The sequence below is a fragment of the Hylobates moloch genome, unplaced genomic scaffold (assembly GCF_009828535.3).
Source record: "Hylobates moloch isolate HMO894 unplaced genomic scaffold, HMol_V3 SCAFFOLD_6, whole genome shotgun sequence".
In the NCBI taxonomy this organism is placed as follows: domain Eukaryota; kingdom Metazoa; phylum Chordata; class Mammalia; order Primates; family Hylobatidae; genus Hylobates; species Hylobates moloch.
The window spans coordinates 93,073,719-93,098,766 of record NW_026652281.1 but is presented as its reverse complement, the minus strand read 5'-3'; the positions used below and the strand labels follow the sequence as shown (position 1 = coordinate 93,098,766).

Below are 25,048 nucleotides of genomic sequence, written 5' to 3'. Positions count from 1 at the left end.
ATATATCCCCTATCTATCTCTGGCTGGTGAACAGACGCTGTCAACATTCAGCCACGCATAAGAAATACAAAGCAAATGAATCGACAAGTGAAACTGCCAGTCTTGCAAAGTATGGGATTTCATGAACTTGGTGGAAGCAACGCAGGAGAAATGGAACAGCCGCTGCCCACAGAGAAAGGGAACGTCTGCAAGGGAAGTGACCCAGACCCGAAAAAAGGCACTGGACTATCAAAGGATTCAGAGTGATCCTTGAGTTTGAGGAAGCTCTCAAATATTTTTGCAAAAATGAATCTCTTACTGCAAAAACTAATTCAGAAGGGAAGGATGCTACATACTCAACTATTACAAGAAAAAGACTTCCAGTGTTAACATCTGATTCATTCTTGGTTCATTTTAAGGCGTGCCTGGTTGCAATCAATCTAAACTCCGTTAATCATGGGGTAAAACTAATTTATCTTCGTAATATTTAGCTTCTTTTTCTAGGTAAAATCCCAATCAGGCCAGGTTTTCCCCACCATCCTGGTGAATTTTTGGTCTTCTTTTAAATAGATTCACCTCGGGGGCCTTCCAGGGTACAGGATGTGGTGGGGAGCCCTCCAGACGCCTGTCCCGGCTTTCCAGTCAAGACCACAAACACCCTACCCCCAATAGAGAGAAAGCCCCAAAACAGCTGGGCGCCCCCGAAGGCGCATTACCGTAATTCCCCAGGGCCTGCCAACCACCATCGCAATGCAAAGAAAAGTCTCCGCCCGTCGGGCCGAGTGCTCCCCGCGCCCCCCACCTCTTAACAAGCGCGAGGTTGCTTTCGTCAACCCTTTTGTTGTACAGAAAGAGAAACTGAGGCCCGATGGGCACAGACTTGTTGGCCCACTTCCACTCGGTGGCAGAGCTGGCCCAGGGAAAAATGCAGGTAACAACAGTGAAGACTTGGTAAGCTCACTCCACGTGCCGAGCTGGGACCCGCGGTGGCCGTTTCAGCGGGGGGCGCCTCGTACGTAGTTGACGCTGAGGAAACCTGAACCAAGAAAGCCGAGCCCCCCCCCCCAACTCTCGGCCCCTCACGGGGGTGGGGCCTCCGTCGGGGTCCGGCCCGCTCTTTAACAGAGCCCACCGCCCCGGCCCGCACCCCTCGCCCCGAAGTTAGGCTGGAGCCCCAACCCCAGCAGCTCGGCGGGCCGGAGTCACAGCGGGGCCGCAGCCTGCGACCGCTTCGGGGGCCTCGCCGCTCCCCCTGCTTCCCCTCCCCCCGGGAGGGAGGAGGAGACTCCGCGGCCCTCCCTCGGCCCCTCCGGCGGCGGTCGCAGCTGCACGGTGCCCGCTCCACCCCGTCGCAGCGGCTCGGACGTCCGGAGCCCGCAGGTCCCGGCCCGAGGTGAGCGGGGGCGGTAGGCCGGGGGACGGCACGCCACGGCGACCCGGGAACTCGCTCCAGGCCGCGCGCCTTCCGCGGGAAGGAAGGGGTTAAGTTTTGGGGCGTGCTGGAGGAGCAGACACAGTCGGGGCGCCCGCGGCAACCCCCGAACTCAGAGCAGAACTTTCTAGACCCCTCCCCGGCCTCCCTCACCCCCCGGAACCCCAGGTCTTAGGTGGGGAGGGGCCGCGGGGAGATGGGGGAGGGGAGGCGCCTCCGGAATGCCGCGGCCCGGGCCGGACGGGAGGGGGCGGCGGGCGGGGACGGAATTTGGAACTCTCCCGGGGGACCCAACGTGGTCGCCATGGCGAATGTGGGATGGACGGGCGGCGCTGGCCAATCAGAGCACGGCTCCCTGCCCAGAGCCGCGGCGGCTGCCAATGGGGGCCATGCGGTGGGGTGGGCGGGACCGCGCTGCGCGGGCCAGGAACCCCCTCCACCCTCCTCCCGCCGCTAGGGGGAGCGGGGCGGTTCGCAGGGCCAGCGGCTTGGGAGGGGGCGACTAAGTGAGGACTAAGGCGACGCAGGGCTGGGGCTTCAGTTTCTGTACCTTAGGTGGGAGTGGTGTCCACCTTCCCACCCCCGATCTTCCAGGGCTCTTGTGCGGGTTGGATTGGTTTGGGTTCGCGAGGTCTGCCCACCTGTTAGAGCGTTCAGGAATGTTTTTAGTGCCTCTCCCCATCCTGTAGGTAGGGGAACTGAGGCCCAGAGAGGGCAGGGACTTGCAGATATCACACAGCATATCAGTGATGGAGCTGGGACTAGCGGGATGTCTGCTGTACGAGAGTGAAGAGTTCACGGTGTTGCTGAGAGGGGTGGGGCTGGGGTTGGGGTGGGTCCCCATGAAGGTTCACCCCACCATCCCAGCTGTGCGTATCCACTTGGCCTGGTGCCTGCAGACCCCATCGTGTAGGTGCTCCCGGGGGCACTGTGCCCCTCAGGTGGCTAAGATCCAGAAGAGGAGGCATCCCATCTCCAGCTCCCTACCCTAGCCTTGCTGCTGGTCTACGGTGTGGACACAGACACGTAGCTGTCCCTCTGGGCCTCAGTTGGTCCATATGTAAAGAAAGGAGTTCAAATCAATGATCCAGGCTGTCTCTGTGGCTCCTCAGTCTAAGATGGGGGTACCTGGGAACAGGCCAGGGGTCCGTACCCCTGGGCTCAGGTCCAGCCTGGAGGCCTAGCCCCCATCCCTTCCTTTCCCACCAGCCAGCTACCCCCGGAGGTCCTGCAGCTGGAGCCTGGGCAGCAGGTCACAGGGACAGGTGCCCGCAGTCTGTGGGCTGACCAGCCTTGGGCCCTGCACTTATTCAATCAGGCTGTTCTCTGTGGTTTCCCACTGGGCTCTGCTTTCTGTCCACAGCCAGGCCTGTGGCCATGGGCTTGTCCCAGGGCCCTACCTGAAAGGCTCTGGGAGGATCTACAGGGTTTCAGAGCTGGGGGAAGGGGTTGGGCCACTGGGCTCCCCATCCCTTCAGCTGGCCCCTGTCCAGGCCTTGGCATCGCTCATTCCTCTCACTGATACGGAGAGACCCATCCAAACATGCTGAGGACAAAACACAGCGTTGTTCCCCAGTGGGTCAATTAGGCTTCCCCAGATAAAAGGTGGGACAGCCGACCTGGCCGTGAGATGACCTCTTACTCCGACCCTGGCCACAGGCAGGCTCAGATACCTACCTGTCTCAGAGCCTGGCCACGGACTGACTCCTGATCCTTAGGATGACTCAACCTTCCCAAACTCTGCATGGTCACAAGGGTACCCCAAGAGTGGTACCACCTTCTTAGGGGTACCTTCCATCCATCACGCATCTGCTGTATGCTAGGCCCTGTGCTGATGTCCTCGTTCGTGGACTTCAAAGTGAGGCCTTTGCTGTAGAACAGGGAGGTGCCTGGTGCTTTGGGAGCATACTCTGCGCAGAGAGGTTAGAGAAGCCTTCCCAGGGGAGGGGACACTGGAGGTGGGTTTTGAAGGATGTGTAGGAGTTTGCTGATGAAGGAAGGAGAGATATTCCAGACAAGTCCACAAGCAACAGGAACCACTGGGTCACTTTCTGTGGTCAGGGCTGATGAGGGCCTAGCCTGCAGCAAATGTCAGATCAAAATATTCTTGTTTCTGTCCTGGAGTGAGCTACCAGTGAGCACAGCTGTGGGGCTGGGGTTCAGGAGCTCTGGTTCCCACTCAGCTCTGCTGCCCAGCTAAGGGGATATGAGGTCATAATTCAGTCTTCTGCTCTCCAGCCCACCAGCTAGCATTAATCAGCTAGTATCTGTGGGGCCTGTCCCAGAAGCTCTAAGTGGCACAAGTGTCCCATCTGGATGGGGGAAGCCTGTACTGCCAGAAGAGAGATGGCAGCTTGCCAGGCCTGGCTGTGGGAGGTTGTAGGGCAGTGGTCCCCAGGTGGAGGTGGGGGTGGGGAGATCAAGGCATTTCCTGGAGTTGGTGGCAGCTGAACTTGAAGATGGGTGGGGGTTTTGGAGTCTGGGACAGGGGCATTTGGAATACAAACCCAGAGACTTAAAGCAGTAATAGACCCGTCTGGCTGTTGGGAGGGTGGGGTAGGAAAGGCTCCCCGGGGCCTGTGGTGGCTGGTCCCTCCCTGACCTGTCCCTTGGTGGGGCAGTGATGCCAAGGGGACAGGAGGCCACGCCCCACGCACATACACACCCCATGGCAAGAGGGCACTGAGCCTGGTAGAAGGGGCGGGCAGGGCAGCTGGGGCATCTCCACGACTGTGAGCCATGCTCTGCGCTGCTGCTGCCCCTCAGTGAGTGTGTGCGTTACCGGGGCTGTGTGTGAGCGTGAGTGTGCATGTTACTGGGGCTGCGTGTGAGTGTGTGCATTACCAGGGCTGTGTGTGTGTTGAGTGTGCGTGTTACTGGGGCTGTGTGTAAGTGCAGGTCCCTGGGGCCATGTGTGAGTGTGAGCGTTACTGGGGCTGTGTGTGGTCCCTGGGGCCATGTGTGAGTGTGAGCGTTACTGGGGCTGTGTGTGAGTGCGGGTCCCTGGGGCTGTGTGTGTGTGTGTGTGTGTGTGTGTGTGCATTACTGGGGCTGTATGTGAGTATGTTTCCCCAGGGCTGTGCTGTATGAGTGGGGCAGGGTAGGGGGAGGCGTTGCAAGGCAGGGTCTGGCTGCCCTTGGGTCTATGTGGGAGTGCAGGATTCCTGGTGTGCTGGGGGCAGGATGGGCTTCTCCAGAAAACTCCCCTGAGGACCCCGACCCCCACCCCTTCCCACACACCCGCTCCAGGGGACCCTGGGCCTGAAGTGCAAAGGTGGGAGTGCTGTTCCAAAACTTCCCTGCTCCTGCTGTGCCCCTTCCTCCTCCCCCAGCCCCTAGGAGGGCCTGGCCAGGCCGCTGGGAAGGAGAAGGAGCTGAGTCTGGAGCCCCCATCTCTGCCTTTAGCCTGGGTGCCTGGAAGCCATTAGAGACCTGGGTGGTGCCTGCCCTGGCCCTGCCCAACAGGCTTGGATTCCTGGAAGGAGCCTGTGGCCCTCTCCGGGCCAAGCCCTGTGCCAGGCCTGGCAGCTCCCAGAGGCAGGGAGGATGTGGCAGTGGCCCCCTCCCTGCCAGGCTCCTAGTTCAGCGGCTGCGGTAAGGACCCAGCAGACAGGGCCCGGGCCCCCATATCCAGCACAGCTACCGGCTGGCACTCGGGTTTCCTGCCTCCTCCTCCTCCTCCCCTCCCCCACAGGCTCTCACATTGTTTTTCTTTTCCAAGAGCTTCTCTATGTGGAGCTAGGCCAGGAAAATGAGGAGTGTGTGTGCGTGCCTGTGTGTATGTGTGTGTGTGTGTGTATCTGCTTCGCTTGGGGATGAGCATGTCTCCTTGCGTGTCCTTGTACCTGTGTGTCAGTGTACTGGCATGTGTGTCTTCAGGCGTGTCTGTGTCTACAGGCGAATATCTCTCCATGCTGCCGTGTAGTTGTGTGTGCCTATCGGTCCATCTGAGCATATGTGTGTCTGCCCCTGGGTCTTTGCATCTGTGCATGGGATTGCATGTCTGTGTGTGCACAGATGTTTGTGAATGCACACGGGCATCAAGGCCAGCCAGCTCACTGCACAGGCGGAGAGACTGGGTCACAGAGGCACAGGCTGCTAGGGATCTCCCGGGGTGTCAGTGGTGTACATGGAACCAGAGCCTGGATCTGTATGGCTGTGTCTGGGTGTGTGACACAGATGTTATCAGGGTCGGGATGTACATGTTGTGTTTATGGAACTGTGGGTAGTAAGAAAGCATTGCCAAATACCCAAATATCCAAAACTAATAAATGCAAATTCCAAGCTCCACACCTACCAAACATGACTCTCTGAGGTATAGGGCCAAGTGTCCGGGTGAATCTGAAGGACACCCTGATGAAGAAGCACTGGTCTCTCTCACACGCCCCCCCTTCTACACATGGGGAAACTGAGGCCCAGAAAGGGACAGTGGCTTACATGAGGTTGGTGTCAGAGCTGGGCCTAGACCTCAGGCATGGTAAAGGCAGACAGACAATAAACAAACAGCACACGGCCTAGAGAAATGCAGTGGGGTCGCTGAGCAGCACGGACGAACCTTTACAAAAGGTCATGAGTTTTAAAAAATACTGCCCCACGTGGTGGTGTAAACCTCCAATGCCCATAGTTGAAGGTAAGAGTGGGCAAAGCAGTGGAGGGAACAGGGTTGGTGTTTGCCAGGAGAGGCCAGAACAGGAGGGGCCTAGGGCACGGAGGGTGCTGGCAAGGGAGAGATTAGGAGAACAGAAGGTGAGCTGGGAAGGAGAGGGACATGGGGGTGGGCAGTGCAGTGGTGGGATCAGTGGCTTGCGGCTCCTGCTGGGATTGGAGAGTATTTGGAGTTGAGTCCTAGAAGGAGTAACCTTAGAATTGAGGCTAGGGAGGAATCAGTATTGGTAATGACACAGGGAGGGGCCACCAGAGTGGTCAGGTTCTTATAAAAACTCACTCTGGCTATTGCTGTTGAGAATGGATTTGAAGGAGGTGAAAGTGCATGATGTGCAGGGAGGTGGGTGTGGGTACTGTTGCCCAGGTGAGTGAAGGTGGTGTGGACCCTGACAGGTTAGTGACTGCGGACAAAGAAGGTGGATGGAAGGCAGATGCACAGCAGATAGACTGACAAGGTTTGGCGGTGGGTGGGGGAGGAGAGAAGGCAGATTTCAGGGTGCCCCCAAAGCTGGAAGGAGTGAGGAAGTGCCTTCTCTGGAAGGACTGAGGAAGTGCCCTCTCCCAGAGGATCATCCAGGCGGAGCTGGTCACGGGGGGAATGGAGGCAGCAAGTTCTGTTTCGACCAAGATGAGCCTGAGTCGTCTATCAGGAATCCGGTTGGAGGTATGGGAGGCTCTGAGGGCAACCCGGGCTGGAGAGAGACTTGGAGTTGGGGACATAGCGAGATGGCTCGGGCAGGGATAGCATGAGAGGAGAAGGGGGCCCAGGGCCCGATGACAGCCACACTCGAGGGATAAGCCCAGGGGGTTCACCTGGGAGGCTGATGAGCAGCTGGAGAGGAGGGGAAACCTGGAGAGGAAGACCTGGAAGCAAGTGAGGCAGGGAAGCAGGTGCCATGGTGGGTCCAGAGGGCACACCATCACAGGGGACTGGAAACCAGCCTGGCACAGGTGGCCGGGTGACAGAGAGCCAAGGAGGTAGACAGAGTGGAGACAGCAAGTGTGGACCACTTTGGAAGGGCCTTAAAAGGGAGGTGCCAGGGGAGGGGAGAAGGAGGTGTCTGGAGACACTTCAGCAGGGGTAAGACCCCTGGAGAGGACGTCACTGGCTAGGGTGGGACTGGCAGGAGGGAGGCCTTCGGCTCAAGGAAGGAGAACCCCTCTGTCCGCTCAGGGGCAGAGAGGAGGGGGCCGTGGGGCTTGACAGCTTCCTTTTTCACTGCAAACCATGATGATAGATCATCTGCCGAGAATGAGGTGGGTTAGAGATTGGAAGAGGGTGGAGAGGGGACATAGAGAGCTGCCAGGCAGCCTTGGGGACAGCCAGTGCCGAGAGTCTCACCGACAGTGCACTGATCACTCAGAAAGGGTGGGTCTTAGGGGCAGGTGTGAAGATCTGTGGACCAGGGCTCTCTGCCTAATGAGGAAGGAAAGGTGTGATGTCCCAAGGGGCTGCTAGTGGGTGGCAGTCAACAGAGGCCGCAGTGGAGGGAGACTGGGGACAGAGAGGGACATGCCTCTCATTTAAGGAGGGGGGGCATGGCCCATAAATGGCAGAGCCCAGTGCTGCGTGATGGGGACGCTGAAGTGAGACACAGAGAACAAGAGAGTTGTTTGCGGTGAGTCAGGGTGTCAGGGAGGGGTGGTTCCGGCAGAGAAGGGGAGAGAACATCCTGCTGCACTCTCAGAAGCCCTTTCCATCTGAGGACTGGTTTATTTCCATCATCATCCCCAGCGCGTGCATTCATTCGGCAAATCCTTACTAGAGTTTGAATTTGGACTCATAGATACCATAAATGGAGGTAATCATTTTCTTCACCTCCACTCTTTAAGGAATTAATGAGATCGTTCACCTAAAGCCCTGGGCACAGTGCCTGGCTTGTGGCCTGCCCTCCACAAATATCATTGTCATCATGTGTTGGGACTAAAACAGTGGCCAGGACCCAGTCCTGGACCACAGCAAACCCTCACAGCCTTGGTTAAAGGTACAGAGCAGACACATAAATGAGAGGGTAAGTTAGTGCAGTGATGGAGACACATAAGGGGCTGATGGACCTGGCCTGAGGTGCTCCAGGAGGGCTTCCAGGAGGAAGTGATATCTCAGAAGAGTCTTAAATATGAGAAGAGTTAGCCCCGTGCAGGAAAAGGCAGGGAGGGGACTCCTGGCACCAGCCCGGTGCCCCCGCCTGGGTCCCGTGCGGAAGTTGGATAGTAGTATAGTATAAGCCATCAGTGTGTGAGAAGGGACCAGGAGAATAAAGAACAGATCAAGGTTTCAGATCAGCGCCGCTGGGTGAAGGGATTGGAGCAGGGAGTCTGGAGGCCATTGAGGAGGACTTTGCGGGCCCTTGCTCCACCAATCCTGCCTCACGGGGACTCTCCTGGAACAGAACTCTCTCCTCCCACCTTGGCCGTTCTGTTCCCTCCGCCAGGGCCTTAGCGCGGCTGATCTTCCAGACTGACGGTGGTCACAGTCCAACAACGGTTGTGTTCTCCCGTAGGTCCGAGGAGGCGTCCTCCGCCCGGTGGCCCAGACGGAAGCGGGGCACGGCGTCATCATGCACAGTTGTATCGCGTCCGCCAAGCGTCCCCGGAGCCGCCCCTGAGCCCGGCCCCGAGTTCGAGCCCAGGGCCCGCCCGGCCGCACCATGAGCCACGGGCCCAGCCCCCGGCTGGCCGAGTCCCCGCAGCTGTCCAAGGGCAGCCTCCTGACCATCCTGGGCAGCCCGTCGCCAGAGCGCATGGGGCCTGCCGACTCCCTGCCGCCCACGCCGCCCAGCGGCACGCCCTCGCCCGGGCCGCCGCCCGCACTGCCTCTGCCCCCCGCGCCCGCGCTGCTGGCCGACGGCGACTGGGAGAGCCGCGAGGAGCTGCGGCTGCGGGAGCTGGAGGAGGCGCGGGCGCGGGCGGCGCAGATGGAGAAGACCATGCGCTGGTGGTCGGACTGCACTGCCAATTGGCGCGAGAAATGGAGCAAGGTGCGCGCTGAGCGCAACCGCGCGCGCGAGGAGGTGCGCCAGCTGCGCCAGCGCCTGGACGCGCTCACCAAGGAGCTGGCGGGCGCACGGCGCGAGCGCCAGGAGGCGCAGGGCGAGTGCGAGGCACGGGGCCGCGAGCTGGCGCGGCTGAGGGGCGCCCGGGGGGTCGTCGATCAGACGCGCGACGGCCCCGAGCCGGAGGCGGAGCGCGAGCCAGTGCGTGACGTCGGGTCCGAGAGGCCGCCAGGCAGCCAGGTGCGCGGCGCGGGCGGGGCGTTCGCGCTCTAGTCTCGAAGTGGGCGGGGCCGATTGGCCTGAGCTGCTGGGCTCAGAAACGAGCTAGTAAAGGCCTGGCCTCCTGGAGGTTTCACTTCTACAGGTCGGGTTCTACCCTTGAGGGGCCTCACATCATCTTCCTTCCGGAGACCTCAGGGTGGAGAATCCCAAGTTCTGTGATCCCTCTACTCCCACACCTGAGAAGTCAACTGAACCAAGGAATCATCCCCTTTGAGCAGGAGAGGGATCCAGCAGCTTGCCTGGAAGTTAGCCGATTCCTAGCAGAGCTGAATCCATTGATTCAATCACAGCTGAGCGGTGGGAGAAATCAGGGCACTGGGATCACAGAGGAGGTCCCTGACGCAGGCTTCACAGAAGCTTTCCTGGAAGAGGTCACATTCAAGCTGAGACTAGAATGATGAGTAGGAATTATTTGTGAAAAGTGCCAGGAGGGCAGGACGACGTGGCTCGTACCTGGAGTACCAGCTACTTGGGAGGCTGTGGCTGCGGCAGGAGGATCCCTTGAGCCCAGGAAGTCGAGGTTGCAGCGAAATATGATTATACTGCTGCACTCCAGCCTGGGCAACAACTCCATCTCTAAAAAATAAAAATTAAGAAAAAAGTGCCCGAAGGCATTCCAGCTGATGGAAACTGCCTGTGCAAAAAGTCTAGAGGCCCGAGAGGGCCTGGTGAGTTTGGAAAACGGCAGTAATAGCAACGGCCGTCATTCACTGGGCGTCCGTGCAGCACTTAGCCGAGCACGTGCGTTATCTAGGTAACCCCCACAGCAACCCTCTAAGATATTTGCTCCATGGGGAGGATTCTGAGGCACAGAGAGATTCAGAAGCAAGGTCTGGGCTGGGCGTTGTGGCTCACACCTGTGATCCCAGCACTGTGGGAGGCCAAAGCTGGTGGATCACCTGAGGTTAAGAGTTCAAGACCAGCCTGGCCAACACGGTGAAACCCCGTCTCTACTAAAAGTACAAAAATTAGCCGGGCATGGTGGCGGGCACGTGTAATCCCAGCTACATGGAAGGCTGAGGCAGGAGAATTGCTTTAACCCGAGAGGTGGAGATTGCAGTGGGCCGAGATCACACCATTGTACTCCAGCCTGGGCAACGAGAGTGAATCTCCATCTCGGAAAAAAAAAAACAAAACAAAAACAAAACAGCAATGTCTGCCAGCCAGTGACGACTTGCTGGGGTTTGAACCTGGACAATCTGGCTCCAGAGTCCAGGGTAATAATCAGGATGGCTGCTGCATTAACAGTGGGTGCAGAGGGCACCCTCTCCTGAGCCAGCAGGCCTGTTACCAGAAAGCCACCTAGGGGCAGGGTCCAAGCTCAGCTCCCCAGCTCTGTCCCCACTCAGTCCCTGGACAGGCCAACTCTTCCAGATAAGACTGCCCCCTCCTCTCTCCTGCCCAGCCCCCTCCATCCCGTAGGGTAGCGCGGGCACTGCTGCCTCATGTGGCTGAAGTCCCCTCTTCCCTGGGGCGACCTGGTGTTTGGAGGTGGTGTTCACTGCGCACAATGCTGTTCCTGTCCTATCCTTATTCCAGTTGTCGGTCACAGGCCAGAGGGCTGTGGGCAGTGGCAGGAGCCCTAGGCTTGCAGTCTGAGTTTGTTCTCCAGCCAAGCCTTTTCATGCTGTGGTCCAGAACAAGTCCTTCCTCTCCCTGTTCCCCATTCATAAAATGGGGCTTTGGACCAGGTGCCTCCACCTCCACCTGAATAATCTGAGATACAGAAAAGTAGCTCTCACCCCTCAGGGAGTCCTCAGGGCCACTGCTCCTGTCCAGCTAGGGAAACCGAGGGCCAGGCCAGGAAGAGGCTGGCCCAGACTCATCTGGAAAGGCTGTGGGAGAAGCTGGAACAGGGGCTGTGGTCCTTGTGGGTTTGTGTCAGAGACAGGCCTTAGAGATGGGCAGGGGCGGAGAAGAAGGGCAGAATGGCAAGGAGGAAGAGGGCTCGGCCCTGGGTTCCTAATTTCTCACTGCTTCCTGTCTGGGAGCTGGCTCTCCTCACAGGCACTGCTTGCCCGTGCCACCAGTCTCCCCATGCCTTACTGTTTGCCCCTGAAAAAACAGGATCTTAGAGCTAGAATTCCTTTGGAAGGAATCTAGGCTTAAGCCATTATAGGAATTCCTGCTTCAACATTTGTTCCCATCGGTGCCCCACCATAGGTTTGCATACTTCCAGTGACGGGGAGCTCACCACCTCTCCTGGGAAATCTTCTAGGATACAGGGAACCCTGGTGGCTGACACTCTGCAGCTCCAGGAGGTGAAGGGGGAGGCCCAGAGCAGGGCGTGTCTTCCTTCTCCAGAGATGGAGAGGCAGGCAACAGAAGAGGAAACTGAGGCCCAGAGACACTGTGTGACTTGCCCAAGGTTACCCATCAAGCTGATCTCAGACCCAGGGCCTGGCTTGGCGGCCACTGGTCCAGGCTCCACCTTGGTCCCCGCAGGAACTGGAGCTGGTGGAGAGCCTGCTGAAGAGCACGCCAGAGGAGTCTGAGGACTGCTGGGAGGCACGCAGCCTGGGGGCCGGGGGCCCGCGGGGCAGCTCAGGCCGCCAGGAGCGCAGCCGGCTACCCTGGGAGGACACAGCTGCCACGGAGGAGGAGGCCTCCAAGTTGACCGCCCTGCGGCTACGGCTGGATGAATCCCAGAAGGTGCTGCTCAAGGAGCGAGAGTGAGTTGCGGGAGGCGGGAGGGGGCAGGGACAGGGCCAGGCCGTGCTACAGCGCCCTCAGAATCACAGAACATTAGACTCAGGAAGATGACAAGTGTCTTGGAACTGTAGAGCAGTGGTGTTCCACCCGAGAACTCAGTGCAAGTTTTTATTTATTCATTCAAATAATAACGTTACCAGGCACCTGTTCTGGGCCAGGCACTGTGCTCTGCCCTGAGGATACAGCCGTAAATAAGACAGAAGCCCCTGTCTTCCTGAAACTTACTTTCTAGTTGGGGGAGAGGGCTGTGGGCAGGGTAAAAGCAGGGAATGGAGACAGGGAAGTTGGAAGGTTGCAGCTGGGACCTTGGTTTTGGACATGTGAGTTTGAGATGGCAAGGAGGCAGCTGAGGATGTGAATGAGTCTGGAGTTCATGAGACAGGCCTGGGCTGGAGATAAAAATGCAAGAGTCACCAGTGAAGAGATGATATTGAAAGCCATGAGCTGGGCCGGGCGCAGTGGCTCATGCCTGTAATCCCAGCACTTTGGGAGGCCGAGGTGGGCAGATCACTTGAGGTCAGGAGTTCGAGACCTGCCTGACCAACATGGTGAAACCCCATCTCTACCAAAAATGCAAAAATTAGCTAGGCGTGGTGGCAGACACCTGCAATCCCAGCTACTCAGGAGGCTGAGGCAGGAAAATTGCTTGAAGCCGGGAGGTGGAGGTTGCAGTGAGCCGGAATTGTGCCACTGCACTCCATCCTGGGCAACAGAGCAAGACTCTGTCTCAAAAAAAAAAAGCAAAACAAAACAAAAACAAAAAATCATGTTTTTTTTTTTTTTTTGACAGAGCCTCACTCTGTCGCCCAGGCTGGAGTACAGTAGCACAGTCTCAACTCACTGTAACCTCTGCCTCCTATGTTCAAGTGATTCTCCTGCCTCAGCCTCCTGAGTAGCTGGGATTACAGGCATGCGCCACCAGACCCGGCTAATTTTTGTATCATTCATAGAGATGGAGTTTTACCGTGTTGGCCAGGCTGGTCTCGAACTCCTGACCTCAGGTAATCCACCGACCTCAGCTTCCCATAGTGCTGGGATTACAGGCATGAGCCATTGTGCCTGGCCTACAAAAAAAAAAAAAAAAAAAAAAAGCTGGGAACGGGGCTGTGCCACTGTAGTCCCAGCTACTTGGAAGGCTGAGGCGGGAGGATCGCTTGAGCCCAGGAGTTCGAGGCTGAGGGAGCTGTGATTGTATGAATGCACCAGTACCCTCCAGCCTAGGTGACAGAGAGAGACGCTGTCTCAAAAAAAAAAAAAAAAAAAAATCGGTATAATGCATCTGTGAAGATGTAGGCAGAGGTCAGGGTGATGCTTTTGTGGACATTGTTGCATCTTTGGCCAGGGAATACCAAAGATGGCCAGCAAACTGCCAGAAGCTGGGGGAGAGGCATGGAATGGATTCTTTTCTCGCAGCCCTCAGAGAACCAGCCCTGCCAACAGCTTGATCTTGGACTTCTAGCCTCTAGAAATATGAGAGAATAAATTTAGACTGTTTAAGCCAAACAAGAAAAAAAATCAACCTAGTGCACTAACTGAAATATAAAGTAGAAGTGAAAGTAACTTTTTTTTTTTTTTTTTTTGGAGACAGAGTCTCGCTCTGTTGCCCAGGCTGGAGTACGGTGGCGCTATCTCAGCTGACTACAATCTCTGTCTCCCTGGTTCAAGCAATTCTCATGTGTCAGCCTCCCGAGTAGCTAGGACTACAGGCACACACCACCACGCCCAGCTAATTCTTTGTATTTTAGTAGAGACAGGTTTTCACCGTGTTGCCCACGCTGCTCTCGAACTCCTGAGCTCAGGCAGCCCACCTGCCTTGGCCTCCCAAAGCGCTAGGATTACAGGTGTAAGCTACCGTGCCCAGCCTGAAAGTAACTTAAAATACATGTGTTGTGATATGGAAGTGCTTAGGCATAGCTCCTCTAGAAGAAATGGTGAAGTGGTCAGAGTGGGTGTCTTTAAATGGGATGATAGTGACGATAGTTATAACAACAAACACATAGCACATGCTCTGAGTCAGGTGCTATGTTGAAGGCTTACATGTATCTGTGCATTTAAGTCACCTTGCAGGACAGCTGCAAAGGCGGCTCATGCAGGTGTGCAGAGTTAGCAACTCAAAGACACAAGTGGTGTCACTGTGATGAGCTTTCTTGGGAGATGAACAGCCTTTGGTAAAGTTCTGAACAAAGCAAAGTGCAGCCGGGCACAGTGGCTCATGCCTGTAATCCCAGTACTTTGGGAGCTCGAGGTGGCAGGATCGCTTGAGCCCAGGAGTTCAAGGTTGCAGTGAGCTGTGAACAGACAGGAACACGGTGGTCTTTAACAGATGAGCCTGGGGTACAGCAGGAGGGAGGTACTTGTCCAGAGATGCCCCGTGCTCTGGAGCCCTGACCACCTCCCCACAATATGAGCTGGGCACTTGCACTTGGGTAGGGAGTGCAGTTCCAGGGGGTGAGCTGTGATCTGCACTCCAGCCTGAGCAACAGAGCCAGATCCTGTCTCTAAAAACAAAGAAAAGTGTAGTCTTCCTTCAGTTTATACAGTGATTCCATTCCTAGAAAATTCAGTGTATGTTAGTATAAAAATTACTTTCTGTTTCGATGTAAATCAGAATGAGGCTCTAGGCTCAGATCATCTCCACCCCGAGCAATGTCCGGTGGGCTGTGCATGCGTTCAGTAGGATGCAGGATGCATCCTGATGGGCAGGATGCCCAGGGCATTGCAGGGAGTCAGGCACCCTGGACCCTGTCCACTAAATGACCCCTAATCATTGTGATAGGCAAAAATGTCGCCATGGGTTTTCAACATGCCTCCTACAGGGTGACGTTGTCCCCTCTGGGAACCCCATGTTGGAGGCGTGGAGTGTTCCACTCTCAGAGAGAGAGGCCAGTGTGGTGTGGGGTCATGAAGGGCAGCGTGCTGGAAGGTGATGCTGAGCTCAGCCATTGGTGAGCACCTACTCTGCCAGAGCCAGGCATCATACTTGTTACCTACAGTGCCTTATTCAAGATCAAGGCAGGGTGGGGTTATGGAAGGGTGTAGGGATCCCACACAGTGACGATGGCAAGAGAGGACCCTCTCTTCGGGTCACTGGACAGTGTTTTCCAGTGTTTCTATCTGCAGAACCATGTGTTCAGACCAAGCCTTGCAGGGAACATAGTCTAGAAAACAGACAGGAGCAGGGTGGTCTTTGACAGCTCTTCAAGAAGAACAAGTGGGGCAAGGAGTGGAGTGGCCAGTGCTGGGGCCGCCACCTCCTGGAGACATTTTCAGATGAGCCTGGGGTGCAGCAGGAGAGAGGTACTTGCCCGGGGTTGCTCAGTGCTCTGGAACCCTGACCACCTCCCCACAATGTGAGCTTGGATAGGGAATGCAGTTCCAGGAGAACTGCAAAGCCAGGGTGCTTCTAGCCACATACGGTGCCTGGACCTGAATACCAAGGCAAGGATTTTGGACTTGGGCTCAACAAGTGCGGAGGGCAAACAGCAGGGCCACCCTTGGTGAGGACTCCAAGCAGAGGGACTCGGTGGGCTCACCCCCATATCTGTCCCTTCCCCAGGGATAAACTGGCATTGAGCAGGAACATTGAGAAGCTAGAGGGGGAGCTCAGCCAGTGGAAGATCAAGTATGAGGAGCTGAGCAAGACCAAGCAGGAGATGCTCAAGCAGGTGAGTCTTGGAGACCAGAGGGGCTTCCTGGAGGCGGCAGGATCGCACTGTTGAATTTCAGTAGTGGAGATGGAAGAGAGAATTCATTCATTAATTCATACGACAGTTGTTCTTTTTTTTTTTTTTTATGAGACAGAGTCTTGCTCTGTCGCCTAGTCTAGAGTGCAGTGGTGTGATCTCGGCTCACTGCAACCTCCATCTCCTGGGTTCAAGCGATTTTTATGCCTCAGCTTCCCAAATAGCTGGGATTACAGGCGCCCGCCACCATGCCCAGCTAATTTTTGTATTTTTAGTAGAGACAGGGTTTCACCATGTTGGCCAGACTGGTCTCTAACTCCTGGACCCAAGTGATCCTTCTGCCTCGGCCTCCAAAGTGCTGGGATTACAGGTGTGAGCCACTGTGCCTGGCTTTATTTATTTATTTATTTTATTTTATTTTTTTCTGAGTTGTTCTGAGTGCTGGGCAGGCAAGGTCCCTGCCTTCAGGAGCTCACTTTGTGGGGGCCGTGGGCATGGGAGACTGACAGTCACCAGGCAGATTCATAAGTTATAAAGGAGTCAAAACAGAATGAGAGCAATGGGGTGGTAGATCAGGGAAGGCCTAAGAAGGTGGCATTTGAGGCAAGACCTAAAGGGGCTAGAGGAAGCTGTCCTTGAGAAGATACAGGGGAGAGTGTTCCTGGCAGAAGGCACAGCGGTGCAAAGGTCCTGAGGCAGGAACAAGCCCAGTGTGTGCGGGAAACAGGGAGGGCCAAGTGGCTGGAGAGCAGGAAGTGAGAGGCGAGGCCGCAGGAGGGGGCCTTATAGACCAGGATGAAGATGAGAAGTCTGGATGTGGCAATCATTGGGTTCCTATCTGTACTAGGTGTTACCAAAGCCTCATGGCAGTCCAGGGAGCTGGGTCCTCATGTCCCCATCTTACAGATAGGGAAACTGAGGCTCCAGAGAAGGGAATCCACCACTGCAGTGTGGGGGCTCAGAGCAGGCTGAGCTGCCACTATGGCTTCCTGTGCAGGCCTCAGTGGCCACCAGAGGGCGCAGCCACGCAGGGAACGCCACACTGGATGGGTGGCTTTCTAGTAGCTGGGAGGATCACAGAACTTCAGAGCCTGAAACTGTCCTGGAGGGGACCGAGACTGGTCTTACATGAGAATCTCTTAGGAAATCTCCTAAAATACAGATTCCCGGACCTCGCCTCCACCCTCCTGAATCAGCACCTTTCCGGGCTGGGTCCAGGACCCTGTTTTTTTAGTCTTTTCAAATTATGAAGTATAATCATTGGAAGAAAAGCGAGTGAAACACAAATGTATAATTTAGTGGAAATTATAAAGGTTCTCTTTTGTATCTGGTGTCTCTCCCTCAACATTGTGTGTTGAAAACTCATCCGTTGTGTTGCAGGGAGCAGCAGTTTATTGGGGTTTGCTGTATACCGCAAGAAATGTTATTGTCTTAAATGCACGCCAAGCAATTCTGATGCACCTGTGTGCAGAGCAGTGTTGGAATCAGTCACTGTACATTGAGGGCGGCCCTGTGCCCAGGCCATACAACGACACAAAGGTGGACAGACACATAAGCTCCCTGTCCTCCCAGGCTAGCTTTCCAGTGGGGAGTGGGTTGAGGAGGCCCCTCCTGCAGGCCAGGTGGACAGAAGAGGCATTCCTAAGGAGGGGGCCTTTAGGTCAAGGCCTGAGAATACGAAAAAATCAGTCCTACGAAGTGTCTCAGAAAGAATGTTCCACGCATGTGCAAAGGCCCTGTGGTGGGCAGGAACTTGGTGTGTCTGAGGAACAGAAAGGAGTCCATGGTGCCTAGAGTACAGTGAACTAAGGGGAGAGCGGCGGGTCGGTGTCCAATCATGCAGGGCTTCGTGAGAGTGTAGAGAGGAGTTGGACTTTACCCTAAGGCACCTGGGAGCCATCAGAGGCTCTGTGGGAGGAGGGTGGTATGATTGCATTCATCTTTGTTAAAAGCTCCCTCTGGGCTGGTGTTGTGGAAAACGGGTTGACAGAGAAGGGCCAGGAGTAGACACTGGGAGGCTAGACAGTAATGAGGAGGAAAGACATTGGGAGGAGCAGAAGTGGTCAGATTCGAGGTCTGTTTGGAATACTTGGTGCCTGCCCCATTTGGGTGCTGCCTCAGGCTCCATGCTGAGCACTCCTGCACTGGCGCCCACCCCCGGAGCTGGTTCCAGGCTATATCCTGGTGGTTCTCATGAGCAGGTGGGGCCTTATCCCTGCAGCTCAGCATCCTGAAGGAGGCGCACCAGGACGAGCTGGGCCGCATGTCTGAGGACCTGGAAGATGAGCTCGGTGCACGCTCCAGCATGGACCGGAAAATGGCCGAGCTGAGGGGCGAGGTGAGGCCATGGATGGGACCCAGGAAGACCTGGGTTTAGGGGTCCTGGGGCCCTGCCTCCATCAGCAGGTCACTGGGAACAGGGCAGGGGCTAGGACTGTGCTCTGAGGGGGGCCAGCCACATCCAATGGTGTCCTGATCTGCAAGAGGCAGGCCTCTCTCCCACACAGAGACCAGAAGCGCCCTCACATCCTGTACACCATGAAATGAGCCCAGCTTAATTATAGCCAATGCAGCTGGATCTGCTTCCTGGAGCCAAAAATGGCTCCAGGAGGTGGCGGGGGCGTCCAGCTCAGGCCCTGCATGCCCCCTCCCCTGGGAGTCCTCACTCTGTCCTGCCCTGCTGCAGATGGAGCGGCTGCAGGCCGAAAACGCTTCGGAGTGGGGCCGCCGGGAGCGGCTGGAGACAGAGAAACTGGGCCTTGAGCGGGAGAACAAGAAGCTGCGGGCACAGGTCGGGGACCTGGAGGAAGCGCTGGCCCGGCGGCGGCGGCAGACAGCCAGCGCACTGGACTGCGACCTGAGGGCCAGCCAGGCCGCACTCTTCGAAAAGAACAAGGTGGGGCAAGGAGTGGAGTAGCCAGTGCTGGGGCCACCACCTCCCCATCCAGACAGAGGGCAGCCTCCCTACTATGTGTCAGGCCTGGTGATAATTATGGTAGCTGCATGTATTCAGCACCTTGTGTGCTAGACCAGTTGGTATTTGTAGTAGCCGCATTCATTGAGCACTTACTGTGTGCCAAGCTCCACTCTAGGTGCCAGGGACACAGCACTGAACAGACAGATGTGGCCTCCCCTCTTCCCTTCATGGAGCTGAAGGCTCACTTGGGGGATGTACATGTGGCTCTCTCTGTCACACAGATTCATGCCAATCACACAGCTTCATAGTCACCAGCAAGAAGAGGGGATACCAGGAGACCTGGCTTAGGCCCACGGTCCTGGAAATACCTCCTGGAGGCAGTGACATTTTAAACTGAGTTCTCAGCCAGGCGCCGTGGCACACACCTGTAATCTCAGCACTTTGGGAGGCTGAGGTGGGTGGATCACCTGAGGTCAGCAGTTTGGGACCAGCTTGGCTAACATGGCGAAACCCCATATCTACTAAAACTACAAAAATTAGCCGAGCATTGTGATGGGCACCTGTAATCCCAGCTACTTGGGTGGCTGAGGCAGGAGAATCGCTTGAAACCGGGAAGTGGAGGTTGCACTGAGCTGAGATTGCACCACTGCACCCCAGCTGGGTGACAGAGAGAAACTCCGTCTCAAAAAAATAATAATAAATAAACTTTGTTCTCCAGGAAAAGCAGCCATTAACTGGTAATGTGTGGATTTAGGGGAGGGGATGGAGAGAAGTTAGGAATAACATGAATAAATGTCCATGGTGAAAGAGACACAGAGCTTTGGAGGAACAAGGCCAGTGTGCTGGAGGGGAGTGAGCGGGGGGATGTGGTAGGTGAGGCAGGAGTGGTGGGACTCCTCGAGAGAGTTTAAAGCGGGAGGGGAGTATGAGCAGGCTGTGTGGACAGAGGATGGGAAGATAGGCTGGGGGGAAGCTGTTGACGTTCCTTGGACAGCAAGAGAGGGAGGAGACCTGGACCAGGTTGCAGTCGGTAGAGATGGAACAAAAAGGATGGACTCAAGAGACCTTTAGGCAATGCCTATTCCCATTTTACAGAAATGGAAACTGAGGCTTGGAGAACTCACAGAGCTCCGGGGTGGGCACCTCTTTTGCTGGCTGCCCTTCCTCTTCCCAACCACTCTGGGCTCTGAGACACCCACCCATTCCCCAGCCTAGCTCATTCCCAACCCAGGGCTTGCAATGCCATATGCCCCTGAAGACTCCAGACCTCATCTTTCCCCAGAAACCCGACCCTGCTCCAACAGCTCCAGGGCAGATCCAGTAGCATCTGAAAGTTATACATCCAAACCGGAGCCACAGGTTCCACCCAGCCAGCCTTCTCACCTCCCTAGAAGGCACCTCCAGCCTCTGGCTGCTCAGCCAAACCTCTACTGCTGATATTTCAGACAACAGATGGAGAGATTCTGGGAGGGAGAGACACCCAGCATCCCTAGAACTGCCTGACCTCGTGGGACTCCCTGGCATGGCGCCCAGGCTGATACTGATCCCCCCTCCCTCCCACCCCATCCCTGTGCCCTGTAGGAGCTGGCAGACCTGAAGCATGTGCATGGCAAGCTGAAGAAGCAGTTCCAGGAGAAGGTGGCAGAGCTGGCACATGCCAACCGGCGGGTGGAGCAGCACGAGGCCGAGGTGAAGAAGCTGCGGCTGCGGGTGGAGGAGCTCAAGAAGGAGCTGGCCCAGGCTGAGGACGAGGTGAGGACCACGGAGGGGCAGGGGCAGCCACAGACCTTGGCCAGGGAGGAGTAGGGGCCGCAGGGACCTCCTGGCTTCTCCATTCTCAGCCCCTGGTGCCTGGCACAAGCCTGGCTCTCAGGAGGCGCCCAGGGTAGAGTGGGTAGGTGCGTGATGAATGGATGGCAGGATAGACATGTGGGTGGGAGGATGGGAAGAAAAATGAACAGAAGACAAGATGGATATGTGCATGGATGAACCGATGGGTGAAGGAATGAATGGATGGATGAATGGGAGAGAGAGGCAGGGCGGGCGGATGGATGGGTGGATCCAATGGATGTATGAACAGATGATGGCTGGATGGGTACACAGTGGACAGACGGATGGACAGCTGACTGGGTCAGTGGGTGGAAGAACGAATGCAGAGGGAGAAAGAAGGCCAGGTTGACGGGAAGATAGGTGTGTCCGGGAGAGCGGGAAGGCATGGCTAGGCATGCTAGATGGGCAGCTGATTAGATGAATGGATGGGGAGTGGTGGGTGACTGTCTCCATGGGCAGATGAATATCTCCCTGGATGAATGGTCTGATGGACAGACTGATGGGGACAGAAGGATAGGAGGTGGATGGCTGCATCAGTAGTGCAGGGCCTGGGAGGATGGGTAGATGTGCAAGAGGAGGCAAAGGGGATGGAGAGGAACCAAAGGGATGCTTTTCTAGAAGAGGTAAGCCTTAGCCTAGACCTCAAGGAGCAAGCGCTGTCGGAGGAGCACCTTCCCAGGGAACGGCAGTAGGAGTGGTTTTCCCTGGGCGGGTGGCCGGCATTGCCCAGCCCTGGGTGACCCTCATGCTCTCGGCCCTGCTCACCCCCACAGCTGGACGAGGCCCACAACCAGGCACGTAAGCTGCAGCGGTCACTGGACGAGCAGACGGAGCAGAGCGAGAACCTGCAAGTGCAATTGGAGCACCTGCAGTCCAGGTGGGCCCCGGGCAGGGAACAGAAACAGGGTGGAGACTTCCAGCCAGGGAACCCTCCAGTCAGGGATGGAGCCCAAACCAAGGCTGGAGGGGGAGACGAAGAAGGAAGAGATCCAGGTGCCTGGAGCCAGAATCCTGTCCCCTCCGGGCAGGAAGGGCCAGAGCCAGGAAACCAGGGCAGGGGGTGCAGGAAGTCAGGCCAGCTGCAGGCCCTGGAATTGTCTCCTCTAGCAGGAGGGCTGGTGGGTGGAGTGAGGGCCGGAAGAACGGGCTGAAGAGGTCAGGCCTAAGGGGTGGGGCAGTGGGTGGGGCCAGCGGGGCTCAAATAAGCAGCCCTCAGGGTTACTGGGCCCAGGTGACACCAGGACAGCAGGGATCTGAGAGACTGGTGAGCAGGGAACTGCCAACAGGCCCTACCCAGCACACTCTGCCTCCCTCCCCCAACCCTGTCTCCATCCCAGCACTCTGTGAATCACAGAGCCAGGCAATATCAGAAAACTTCAGTCCGGGTCCCTCCCACTTCACAGCTGGGAGGCCCAAGGAGCATGGGAGCCATAGCATTGACCTGTGCCGGGCCTTGAGAATGCACTTAGTTCCATTCTCTTCTTTCGTGGAATAGAGGGTGCTGGGTTCTGCAGCCAGACTGCTTGAATGGTGTGAAGCCTGGCTCAGCATTAGCAGCTGTGTGGCCTTGGGACACTTATTTAACCTGTGTCAGTTTCTTCATCTGTAAAATGGGGATGATGATAGTTCTTACCTCTTGACTCTTGTGAGTATTAAATGAGCTGATCCATTCTTTTGAAAGTACCTGGAGGCATGGTAGCTCACACCTGTAATCCCAACAGTTTGGGAGGCCAGGGCAAGAGGATTGCTTGAGACCAGGAGTTCGAGAACCCCTGGGCAACATAGCAAGACCCCATGTCTACAAAAAATACAAAACTTAGCCAGGCATGGTGGTATGTGCCTGTAGTTCCAGCTACTTGGGAGACAGAGGCAGGAGGATCACTTGAGCTCAGGAGTTCATAGCTGTAGTGAGCTGTGATCACTCCAGCCTGGGAGACAGAGTGAGATCCTATCTCTAAGAAAAAAAGAAAGAAAGAAAGAAAGAAAACACCTGGCACATAATAACTGCTGAGTAATTGTCAGCAGCTGCTGCTATTACTACTCCTACCACTACCACTGGGGAGGGGCTTATATTTGGGTTACATATTGTGCTTCAGTATCACGCTGCTTCTATGAGAGAAAGGAAAGATGTTTTTTCCGAGGGGGCTGGCAGATGAGGAAACTAAGGCCCAAGAGGGTAAGTCTTTCCATGGCCACACAGTTGGTGGGTGGCCAGGCAGAATCACCCCTGGCCATCAGCCATCCAAGCCCTTATTTATTGAGCATTTACTATATGCTGCTGTTTGCTGAGATCTTGTGGCTTAGAGTATGGGCTGCAGAGACCTAACAGCTATTGTGCCATGGTAAACTGAGCCTCGATTTCCCTATCTGCCTGGGATGATGCCCATAAAGTGTTGTGCAGGGGCCCAGGTGTGGGTCCAAGTCAGGACCCATGCCTGGCTGGCTCTGCCCGTTCTGACCCTGCAGCACACACCCTTCAAAAGACCACTTAGCCTTGGGGCTTTCCCGCAGTCTGGTTCACATTGTTCAGGAGTCATAAACTCCAGAAGTGGGCAGGCAGGCTCTGCTGGGCCTCTCAAGTGCTTCCATCGGGGAGGGTGGGGCCACCCAGGACCGCGGTGTCGTTTTATTTTCCAACTTTTTGTGCTTTAATGTTCCGGGGACAGCTCACTAAATCACTGTGCAGTAATGGAGGCCCCCGCCTGTGCCCCTCCCTTACGTGTTAATAATTCATGCCTTCCAGTAAGATGCAGCCAGGGCGGCCACTTTGCTGGGGGGTTGGGGGGAGGGATCGGCATCTCCTTCACCAGCCCTTCTTAGAGTCAAAGTTTTCCTCGTAAATTTTGACTTTAGGAATTTTAATGTGAGGAAGAACGAGGGCTGAGCCCTTTCTCACTGACACTGGGAATATAGAGAGCTCAGCCCACCCCCCACTGTCGCCACCAACCAACTCTGCTCCCTGTGCTCTGAGAGCCAGGCTTGGGTTCAAATCCCGCAGCATGACCTTGAGCCAGTTCCTTCACCTCTCTAACTGCCCAGCTGCTCTGGCACCACCCACTTCAGTTCAGAGCTCTGCCCTACTCCCCACCATCTGTGTGACTTTGAGCAAATGACTTCATCTTTCTGTGCCTCAGTTTCCTTGCTTGTAAAATGGGAGTGATAATGGCACCTCCATCATATAAGATTACAGGAGATGAGACAGCAGGGAAAGCGCCAGGGAAGGCTTAACTGCTCCAGCACCAGCTGCAGCCGCCTTATGCGGGGACTACCGGCCAGGCTGCTCTAACCTCCTGTCACCCCCACCCTGCAGGCTCCGCAGGCAGCAGCAGAACGCTCCCCTCTTCGGGAAGATCCGCAGTGCTCGCTTTGGCACCGAGGAGGCCGGGGATGGAGCCAGTGACCTGGATGAGGATGAGGACCTGCAAATCCAGGTGGCCTAGAGCTTCCTGTGGCTGGGCAGGATGGGCCGCCCCATACCTGCCCAGGGTCCAGGCTAACCAGCCACTCAAACTGATGCAGCGCCTAGGCTCACTCTGGGACCAGTCCCTGCCACAGCCAACTTTCTTCTCTCCCAGGGATGGCGTCAACAGCCCCACCTACCAACACCCTGTGGAAAGGAAGTCTATGTTATACACACACACACACACACACACACACACACACACACACACACACACACACACACACACACACACACACACACACACACACACACACACACACACCCAGGAGTCTTTGGATCCGTTTGGTTTTATAAATACAGGACAGCTCCAAGGCCCAGTTCAGATGACCTCACACACCCAGGACTTCATGCAGGGCTGGGCATGTTGGGGGTGGTTGTTGGAGCCCCAGCCTGGGCTGCCTCTCTAGGCTTCGCTGTTCATCATACAATGCAGTGAACCCAGTTATTTGTAATAAATGAAGTTCAAGTTCTTGGGGCATCTGAAAGTGTGGCAGATGTGGGCGGGGGTTGTGGGGGACGGCATCGGCCTGCACCTGACACTGAACCAGAGCTCAGGAATGTCAAGTAACTTAATAAATGAGTGAGTGTGAAGAAGAATGAATGAGGCCAGCCACGGTGGCTCACACCTGTAATCCCAGCACTTTGGGAGTCCGACACAGGTAGATCGCTTGAGCCCAGGAGTTCGAGACCAGCCTGGGCAATATGGCCAAATCCCGTCTTTACTAAAAACACAAAAATGAAAAAAAGCAAAAACAGAAAGAAACACAAAAATGAGCCGGGTATGGTGTCGGTCGCTTGTAATTTCAGCTACTCAGGAGGCTGAAGCAGGAGAATCACTTGAAGCCAGGAGGTGGAGGTTGCAGTGAGCCGAGATCACACCATTGCACTCCTGCCTAGGCAACAGAGCAAGACTCGGTCTCAAAAAAAACCCCACAAAGAATGAATGAATGAACATCTGAGCTGCTGAGCAGTCTGGTATCCACTCCTGTGGCGAGGAGGAAGAAAGTACAGTGCGTGTCTACTCTAGAGACTTCAGTTCTGGCCCCTAATGGATTCATGTCTCTGCCCCTTATTAGCTGTGCAACCTCTGGG

The 25,048-nt window shown here is 56.0% G+C and overlaps 1 protein-coding gene across 2 annotated transcripts; it reads left to right on the top strand.

The window, feature by feature from the left end:
* The first annotated feature begins 769 nt into the window (after positions 1 to 769).
* Positions 770 to 24,153, top strand: CCDC102A (coiled-coil domain containing 102A). Of its 2 annotated transcripts, none has more exons than XM_032157449.2 (9): positions 770 to 910; positions 8,578 to 9,309; positions 11,797 to 12,023; positions 15,620 to 15,728; positions 17,968 to 18,084; positions 18,433 to 18,642; positions 20,245 to 20,415; positions 21,267 to 21,370; positions 23,804 to 24,153. In XM_032157449.2, exons 2-9 carry the CDS (start codon positions 8,725 to 8,727, stop codon positions 23,931 to 23,933), a joined length of 1,653 nt encoding a protein of 550 aa, XP_032013340.1. In that variant the 5' UTR covers positions 770 to 910; positions 8,578 to 8,724; the 3' UTR covers positions 23,934 to 24,153. The 2 variants fall into 2 exon arrangements, with proteins under 2 accessions (XP_032013340.1, XP_032013339.1); XM_032157448.2 differs by lacking the exon at positions 770 to 910 and adding an exon at positions 1,292 to 1,372.
* The last annotated feature ends 895 nt before the right edge of the window (positions 24,154 to 25,048 follow it).

Excerpts from the sequence above, each read along its gene's own strand:
- CCDC102A (XM_032157449.2), top strand. The coding sequence starts at position 8,725 with ATGAGCCACGGGCCCAGCCCCCGGCTGGCCGAGTCCCCGCAGCTGTCC. Across the intron at positions 9,310-11,796 it reads AGAGGCCGCCAGGCAGCCAG|GAACTGGAGCTGGTGGAGAG; the intron begins GTGCGCGGCGCG and ends TGGTCCCCGCAG. Across the intron at positions 12,024-15,619 it reads GTGCTGCTCAAGGAGCGAGA|GGATAAACTGGCATTGAGCA; the intron begins GTGAGTTGCGGG and ends TCCCTTCCCCAG.